The sequence below is a fragment of the Osmerus mordax genome, chromosome 18 (genome assembly GCF_038355195.1).
Source record: "Osmerus mordax isolate fOsmMor3 chromosome 18, fOsmMor3.pri, whole genome shotgun sequence".
In the NCBI taxonomy this organism is placed as follows: domain Eukaryota; kingdom Metazoa; phylum Chordata; class Actinopteri; order Osmeriformes; family Osmeridae; genus Osmerus; species Osmerus mordax.
Genome location: NC_090067.1, coordinates 7,254,842 through 7,264,105, shown reverse-complemented (window position 1 = coordinate 7,264,105; position 9,264 = coordinate 7,254,842). Strand labels below are relative to the sequence as shown.

Here is a 9,264-nt window from a genome sequence, read left to right as displayed (position 1 = left end):
CTCTCTCTCTCTCTCTCTCTCTCTCTCTCTCTCTCTCTCTCCTCTCTCTCTCTCCCTCTCTCATTCCCTCATTCTCTCTCCCCCCCTCCTCTCTCTCTCTCTCTCTCTCTCTCTCTCTCTCTCTCTCTCTCTCTCTTTCCCTCATTCTCTCTCTCCCTCTCTCTCTCCATCACACACACAGACCTGGCAGAAAGTCCTTTGTGTTGTGGCTTTTGTGTCCGTCCCTCTCAGAGTCAGGCTAAATGGCTTTCTTTTCAGGCCTGAGAAATGTCACCACATTGTCTGTGCATGTATGGGTGAGTGTGTTATCCTATGTGTGTGTGTGTGGGGGGGTGGGGGAGTGTGTGAACACCGCATGGTGCACTAAGCATATGTCACACACCAGCCCAGTCTCCCTAGGGTGTCTAGGCTGCTGGGTCAGGAACTGAGGTGCTGACTGTTCCTCTCAAAATATCTCTCTCTCTCTCTCTCTCTCTCTCTCTCTCTCTCTCTCTCTCTCTCTCTCTCTCTCTCTCTCTCTCTCTCTCTCTCTCTCTTTCTGTTTCTCACTCTTTCTCTCTCTCCCTCTGCCTCACCTCCCTTTCTTTCACTTCTTACCACATAGTTATCCTCCATTCCTATGTTCTCCTTCGTTCATCCCTCCCTCAGAACCTAAGCCCTCTGGTGGGTATTGATTGGCTGGCATCCTGTGGTTGTGTTCTTGTGGTGAGCGTTTCCACGTCATGCTGAAAACCATTGACTTTTGCCCCCCCCCCTAAAACTTTAACACCACAGACACACATACTGTTTATATCATACAAGCATCACATCACTGTGAACACTTCACACTACGTACAAAACACTTCATATAAACTCTAGTGACCCACATAGTTCAACCTTGGAGCAAAGGACCTATGTATACACTCCTCCAAACATCCTCTCCCCACACACACACTCGGATCGCACACACACTCAGATCACACACACAGTCTCCGTCTTGCTCTGCTGCTCCCTCTCTCCACTTGTCCTTCATTTTTCCAGCACACACCGTGCCTGTCTCCTCACACACACACACACACACACACACTTACGGGTTTCTGACATTTTGATTGACAGCTGTGCATCTTTCTACACAAGTTCAGTAACCATGGAAACGGCAGTTCACCAGGTTGTGTTTCTACGACGGAGAAGTGAGGAGGGGAGGGGAGAGGAGAGGAAAAGAGAGCGAGTGATGGGAGATGAGAGGAAAGGAGAGAAGGGAACAAGGAGGGGAGAGAACAGAAGGGAAATGAATATTGGAGACTGACTACTTCCTTGAGTACATGGTGGGCTCCCCCAGTAAAGTAAACATTTATCCACACGCAAATATTAACACACATACACACACAGCCTGGCATTATCCTGGCAACAAAGGACTCTGTCCTCGTAAACCCTGCTTCCTGTTTGGTCTCCCAAGGGAGCAGAGACTAAACCCATCTACATGGGTGGGGGACAGGATTTAGGATTCACACACACACAGACGCAGGTGTGCCTAGGGGGGAGGGGCACCCTGTTAGCTCTCAGCAGGACCACCGGTAGTCGAACTGCAAGAGACATGTGGAGCTGGTGTGTGTGGCTTGTGTGTGCATGTGTGCAAGTGCTTGCGTGTGGGGGTCTTGAGAGAGTGGCCAACACAAAGAAAGAAGTCTGTGAGAGAGGAAGAGGGGTGTGAGTTTTGTCTTATAAACGAATACAAATTCTAAGAAACACAATTCAAATCAGGTCCAAGGACCCAAGAAAGCCTGGAAAACAAACCATCCGTGAAGGCGTTTGTCTCTTTGTGCCGTGAGTCCTCCCATTGAATCCCAAATCAGGCCCTGTTCTCCAGCCACCCAGCTCTGCGTGCTGGAGCACATCTGAGGGATCAGTCCAGTGGCCAGCTCCAGGCCTGTCCCAGAGGAGTGGACCTCCAGCCTGATGACGCTCTGACAAGACTCGGCTTCCAGACCAACATCCCTCAGCTGTCCTGATGACTGAGGGCGTTCATGTAGTGAAGCAGTCTGCCCTCAAATAACGCACTCAATTATTCATTATCACATGGAGCTGCTGTCTATGCACACAGGTGCGCACACACACACACACACACACACTCACCCACTCACACATCTACTTAGCTTCTGTGATGAACTGTTGGTTCGTACCTGCGTTTGTATGTTGTGTACGTCCGGAGAATCAGGCCAAGCAACATGAATAAACTCTTGTGAATGTGCTGTGTTGTCCAAACGTGGAGTGTGCTGAGTGGCCAATCAGTGACACTGAATGTGCGGTTCGCTGACAAAGTAAAGTGTGTTAGTGCGTCCACAGGTTCGCCTGTGTGTGTTTGTGTAATCGAAATGCGATAGTCAAAGTGTTGAGGCAGCAGAATGAGAGCAGGAGCTCCACCAGGCTGGGGTCAGAACCTGACCTATCAAAGACGTCCGCCCGGAGACCGCCTCACCTTCCTACCGGCTACAATTGAATTGTGCAGCGCTGATGTTCTGAACTTCAATGGACACGTCAAACTGTTTCACAAAAGTTTGAAAGTCATTTGCTGGGCTGCTTGCATCCACACACATATACTGTACACACACACAACCACACTGCAAAGCAATTAAAGAGAACGTCTGGGTGGATCAAACCAGCATTCATTTCCCCTACAGGACATGGAAAACCATGTTCTCTTCCTGCCTGCTAAGTCTCTTTAACGAGTTAGACACACACACACACACACACACACACACCTCCCACTCTCATACCAACAGAACAGATGTATGATGAGCAGGGTTTGACGTTGAGCGATTTCAACCGGCATGGTTTTCATATCAATGGCTGCTGTTGTTCCTACTGTGTAGGTTAGCAGGCTAGTGTACTGTCATAACACTGCGTGACAAACGGGCCCTCCCAGGTGTCTCTGCTTGGGGATGTGTGTGTGTGTGTGTTGTCATTGATGTAGCTGAATGTGTGATTTCTGCCACTGCTGCAGGTTGTGGGTGTGTGTGCGGAGCGGGCTAGCTTTGAATATCACAGCTGGGAAATATCAGTGCTGTCAGAAACTGAAAACCCATTTTCGAGATTAGAAGTTTAGTCCAATTATGTTCCTCTGATGAGCCACAAGACAGGAGAGAGACATGGGGGAAGGGGGCAGGGGACAGGGAGAGAGAGAGGGAGGAGAAAGGGGGAAACCACAAAGAGAGAGGATGTGTCCCTAGGGGTTGGCACACTCCCAGAATTACAATGGCAACACTTTATATGAACCCTTCTATTAGAAAGACAGATTTAAACCCAACAAAATGGTTTTCAAACATTCTCCCAAGTCTTCACTCACACACTGTTAAATCGCCCAGCAGTTCCTGCTGCAACATTCATGTTCTCATTTCTCCTCTTCCACACAAATGTCAGCCTGCATCCCACCCTTTCTTCATCATTCTCTCTCTCGCTCTCTCCATCCCATTTCCTCTCTCTACACTACTTCCTTTGTTCCTCTAGCATCAGTATCCATCCACTCTTTTTCTTTACCTCTATCTGCCTCTGTCCCCTTTTAAGCTTACTACCTCCGGTAGTAAGCTCTTTCTTTCCTGTTTTTGCTGTTTCGGTCCTACCGTCTAGGGGGCCTTCCTAGTGACATCACTCCTGTTGTTACCATGGTTTCAGGGAACAGGACCACCACGGCGTAGATAATGGAGACTCAGAGCTGACTGTCATCTCTCTCTCAAACGCACACACACACGCACAGTAAACAGCCAAGGACTGAAAAGCAATTGACAGATCTCTGGAAATGACAGTTTATTTAATGATAACAATCCAGATTGAATCTGAAGGGTACGTGTGTCACAAAGGGTGCGAGAGAGTTATGACAGCGTGACGGAGGGTTCCGTGTGGATGAACATGTCGTCGGCGTACAGGTCTTCAGGAAGCTCCTCGTCTCCGTCGCAGAAGAACGTGGGGAACGGAGGGTCAAGGTTAAACTTCATCCGAGGGGGCAGGACAGTGTCTCTCACCTGGAACACACGCACATGGAGACACACACACACACACACGGGATAGAAGATTCTGAGCAAGCTGAGCTGAGGTACCCATTTGTTTTCATTAGTGTTTATCTGTAGTCCGTTTTTACTTGTCACAAACGTAAACACACGCAGAGCTGATACAGCACTGTATCAATGAGGATGGATCAGGACATCTAGCAGTGTGTGTGTGTGTGCACGCGTGTGTGTGTGTGTGAGAGAAAGAGAGTGTGTTTGCACACGTGCAAGGTCACTCATCCTGCTAAGAACACTGCAGTTTGTAGTGTTCTAGTTTGTGTGCATGTATTCCTTTGTACGTGTCTTACCTTCACCAAGCAGTTCTTGTGGCCAGGAACCGAACCATGTACGTAGAGGACATTGTGTTTGGTGTTGATTCTCCATACCTGAGGAAAGGGAGAGATAAGGGTGGTGGTGGTGGAGGGGGGGTCGAGGTTAGGGGATAGGAGACAGGGAGGGAGTAAAGAGGGAAGGTGGGATCGTAACAGAGAGAAGATTTCAAATCAGCATGAGGACATTAATATTCATTAATGGTGTTAGCAGATCGGCAATCGTTTATAAAATCCATCTTCTGTGTGAGGGGGTGTGTGTGTACCAACCTTTAAACCAGTGGCTGTGTCATAAATATTTCCCATCATGCCAGGCATCTTCTTTCCTTTGAAGACTTTGGCTGGATCCTAGAAAGGGAGAGCGCAAGAGAGAGAGAGAGAGAGAGAGAGAAAGAGAGAGGGATGGAGAAAAAAAGAGAGAGAGAGAGTGGAGAGAGAATATTAGGTCATGGTGATTGATTGATTAAGTGTGTGTATGCGTGTTTGTGTGTGTGTCTCACCCCTCCAGGTCCTGATGCCCCAGGCCTTCGGTGAGTCTTGGTTTGCCCGTGAGACGCTGGCTGACCTTTGAACCCGTAACGTTTCATAACACCTTGGAAACCCTTGCCGATCCTACGCGTGCACAGACACACACATCTTGTAAAGGCACATTCTGTGAACTAATAACAACTGAGCCAACTTGAGACTTGGAGAGGAGAGACAGAACAAAGAGAAATGGAGGAAGACGACTTACGTTTTTGCAGTGACATCAACATACTGACCAGGGCGGAAGTGTGCTGCATGGAGAGGAGTGCCTGGACAATCACACACACACACACAGATTAGAGAGAGAGTGCATGAGCAAGGGTGAGACAGAGAGTAGAAGATATGAGGATAAAGTGAGTGTGCGCACCTGGTTTGATGATGGCGTTGTCAGAAACTTTAAACGTTGTCACTTTCTGTTTGGGAGGCACTCCTGCTATCCTAAACATCTCCATGTTCTCCTCCGTCTTCTACGAAAAGAAAGAGAGGAGTGGAGAAGGAGAGGAAGAAGAAAAAAACACAGATTTGTGGCATTTAAGATGAACCCTGCATCGTGCACACATGCCTCTCTCACCCTCTGTCTCACACACACAACCAGGCACGCACAGCCAGGCACGCACAGCCCTGCAGTCAGTGGTGACATTTCCATCCTCTCAGATCATCAACACTTCATCCCCTCCAGTCGCTGAAGTCTCTCTCTCTCTCTCTCTCTCTCTCTCTCTCTCTCACTCACTCACTCACTCACTCATCTCTGCGTCTCTCCCCACGCTATCCGTCTACCTATCCATCTCTTTGCACCTCCCTCCCCACTTCATCTTTTCTGAAAGTCACCCAGGAGATGATGCTGTCCTTGCCTGTGTGTATGTAACTGACACTAGTAGACAGTACTCCCCTGACGGCAGGAGCCCAGATACTTCCTTTTTGGGGCAAAAAACGTAAAAAGGAAAACTAAAAGTCTGCTTGCACTCAGTGCCTAAAATAATTTCCAATTGAAAAGAGGAAATTGAGCTAATTTTGCCGGGCATGGCTGACATTGAGCATGCTATATGTGTGAGACAACCCGCCTTTTTGACTTACGTAAAAAGGCGATGCATTTCGGCCTCCGACCACCAGGGCTGCAGTGTGGCCGTCGTACTCCTCTTTGGTCAGGTGCTTCAGCACATGGCAATCCTGCACCTACACACAGAAAGAGGTTAGACTAACAATGTGAAGAAAATAACTTTGTTCATTCACAGAGTACCACATCAGAAACCAAATTAATAAATGTATTTTTCACATGCACCGTTACAGAACCTTAAAGGTCCCATGACATGACAATTTCACTTTAGGAGGTTATTTAACATTAATGAGTTCCCCTAGCCTGCCTTTGGTCCCCTAGTGGCTAGAAATTTAGATAGATGTAAAGCAAGCCCTGGGTATTCTTCTCCGTCTTTGAGAAAATGAAAGCTCAAACGCTAGGTTTTGAAAATCCCCTATTGTGACATCCCAATAGGGAAGGTTACCTTCCCTCTCTCTGCTTTGCCCGCCCAGAGAATCTGGCCCGCCCATAAGAAACTGAGCTACAATCGTGCAAGTGTTTTTATCCTCGAGAGACATCATGGCTTGCAAACGAACGAAGCATTACATTTTCTCAGTTTGGATGTACAAAGGAAAACAAAAGTCTTTTTACAGTTCCTTCATCCGAGCCTCTGAAGACCCAGTGTCTTAATTTTATTTTCTCCGACACACCTTCCCAAATGTCTGCGCCAAACATTTCAGCCACGACTGTTTCCTCAACTTGAGCTAATACAAAGTTGGCCTTGCTGAAATTAAATTCTGGATCAGTACTAACTCTCCTTGGTCCAGCTACAAACCTCGGACAAGTAACAACTAACGCTATATCACTTTGTTGCTTTACTGTATATGGCTTGCTACCCTTAGAATGTGGCTGTAACATTAGCTCTGCAGCTAACAGCTGAGTTACTGTTGCTAATGTAAGGGTAGATAGCATCAAGTATGTGTGTGAATACACTGCTGTAATGCGAGTGTTGTACACTTCTTTGTTATTTGGATAACTGTTCTGCTGTTGGTGTTATGGCGCGAGCGATATCCGCCTTTCCCCTCATTGAAATGACTATGAGTGTGCACCTCTGCAAACCAGGGTGATCTGATGCGAATGGGCAAATTCGAGGCATCTTACAGGAACGGGGCTACGAGCCATTGCGATACATCCATTGTAAACATTAGCGCATGGTGCCGCCTCTCTCCTCCTCATTAGCATTTAAAGCTACAGACACAGAAACAGCGCGTCTTGAGGGAAGCTCATTGTGGGACTGCTCGTAGTGGCTGTAATTATGCACCAAGGCTGAATTTCGGGAAAGAGACTTCAGATACAGTATAAGGGGACCACTAAGGCCTATATAAAAGCATCCAAAAACAGCATGTTATGTGACCTTTAACCCTTCTTCTTGAGTTAGGGCTGTGTGTTACCTGCAGCATGGTCACCACGTGTCTCTCCCCTGACTTGGTCCACACAGGAGCCATCCCCAGCTTCACTGCTACCAAACCCACCCTTCTGCTCCCTGGACAAGGAAGGGAGAGAGGAGGAGGGAGAGAGATGGGGGGAGGGGCAGTCAGAAAGAAACACACATGGTTTTCATCCAGTCATCTACTGAGATAACTCAAGGTGCTCTGGGTAAACCCCTGTCCCCCCTGTCATCCCCCCCCCACACACATACACCTAGACAACATGACTCACCGTCAGTCCACTCTTGTCTTGGCCAGGGTTCATCCTTTAGGGGGTGGAGCTTGGCAGCTGTCTGTTTGTTAAACTCCTCCCCGAGGCTTTTCCTCATATATGACTGGTTGTCCTCTGTGAGGTGCTCATCCCACCAGGTAGTGGTCTTCACGGTCCGAATACAGCCAAGTGCCAGGAAGGAACTTGGGGGATGGACAGATCGAAGATGGATGGATGGGGCATGGGTGGAGGCATGGATGGACCGACAGATGGATAGATGGGAGTGAGGTCAGATAAGTTAGTATGTACCATCAATCTCGCAGTGCCTTCCAAGCAGTGAGTCATCAGAAAATATTGTCCTTAATGTCAAATGAGACAGCAACGCGTTAGTTTTAGACTTAATTAAAAGTCTGGATCTTCACTGTACAAAGCTCATAATTCATTACCCTAACTTGGTAGCTTGTTAGCTAGCAAGCTGCACTCCACGCATAATGAACAACGAGTAGCCTATTTAGCTAACCAGTTGTACATACTCAACGATGACTTAAGTAAAATTGGTGTCGCTGTCTCCTTTTGGGCAAGTTTATAAGCCCACCGGCAGTGAGCTGTAACATAGCAGGAAGGTTAGCCAGATTGCAATAGCCTCATCCTCTAAAACTGAACATACCTGTCGCCTGCTTTGCCCGGTCGCACCGCTAATGTTACAACACTTGCTCCTCTGTGAATCAGAAACCGACAAGTCCACGCCGCCATTCCGTTATTTACACACAAGCTTGACGAATTACTTATAAAAAAATTATATATCAAAGACTGACACAGCTGTTCACACTATGAGTGCTCCCATGCCTTAGTTTATGTCCCGTTGTGAAATGTCACCCTGAGGACTTCCGGTACGATTAGAAAATAGTTCCGCCGCACACGCTCTGAAAACTGTTACTGGCTTTACAATGGTTCCGATTTGAACAACGATTCCACCTAAAGGATAAAGTCTGCATGATCTCAGACAAATGGAAAGGAGGCATTTTATCGGAAAACGTGAACTTACAAAGGATGTTTAACAACTCCTTTAGCCACTAACTGTGTATTGTTACTGTGCAGGTGTGTGTGTGTTTGTGCGGGCGTGCGTGTGTATGTGTGCGAGAATTATAAAGTGCTTTGCATTTAGAAGTGTCTGATAATTTACATCACAGTACATCCACTCATGCATAAATGTGTGTGTGTGTGTGCTCTGTGTTGTGAGGTTTTATATGGAGATGAATTAGCAAAAACCTCCCTCCAACCAAGTATACATATTCATGAGGTACAGGGAGATAGTGTGGAATTAGGAGAGTGGAGAAAACCAAATTAAACTCTTAAAGACCTGACACTTCTTCAGTTCTCTTTCTTTTTCTTCACCTGCGTCACACTTCATTCCCCTTTCCATCCCTCCTGCCCTCTCTCTCTTTCTCTCTCTTTCTCTCTCTCTCTTTCTCTCTCTCTCTCTTTCTCTCTCTCTCTTTCTCTCTCTCTCTCTCTCTCTTTGTCTTTCTTTCTCTCTGCCTCAGACACACACACATAGACCAGTGGACAAGGGCATTTGGGAAATTGAAGTATGGGGGGAGGGAGCTGTGATATTATATTTAAAACAAGTGCCTCAAGCACAGGTATCCTATACACACACAGAGACAGCAGAGGTGCA

General features: G+C 47.3%; 1 protein-coding gene across 1 annotated transcript; it reads right to left on the bottom strand.

The window, feature by feature from the left end:
* Positions 1-3,755: 3,755 nt before the first annotated feature.
* Positions 3,756-8,425, bottom strand: mrpl3 (mitochondrial ribosomal protein L3). Its single transcript, XM_067255864.1, has 10 exons — positions 8,254-8,425; positions 7,608-7,789; positions 7,340-7,431; positions 5,948-6,046; positions 5,241-5,340; positions 5,082-5,142; positions 4,849-4,960; positions 4,619-4,696; positions 4,328-4,405; positions 3,756-3,995 (listed from the first exon to the last, which is right to left on the bottom strand). Exons 1-10 carry the CDS (start codon positions 8,337-8,339, stop codon positions 3,846-3,848), a joined length of 1,038 nt encoding a protein of 345 aa, XP_067111965.1. The 5' UTR covers positions 8,340-8,425; the 3' UTR covers positions 3,756-3,845.
* Between the last annotated feature and the right edge of the window lie 839 nt (positions 8,426-9,264).

Bases quoted from the DNA above. Each gene is read 5' to 3' on its own strand.
- mrpl3 (XM_067255864.1), bottom strand. From the start codon at position 8,339: ATGGCGGCGTGGACTTGTCGGTTTCTGATTCACAGAGGAGCAAGTGTT. The intron at 5,143-5,240 runs GTGCGCACACTC...GTGATTGTCCAG, and splicing joins CAACGCCATCATCAAACCAG to GCACTCCTCTCCATGCAGCA. The intron at 4,406-4,618 runs GTTGGTACACAC...CCCTTTCCTCAG, and splicing joins ACACAGCCACTGGTTTAAAG to GTATGGAGAATCAACACCAA.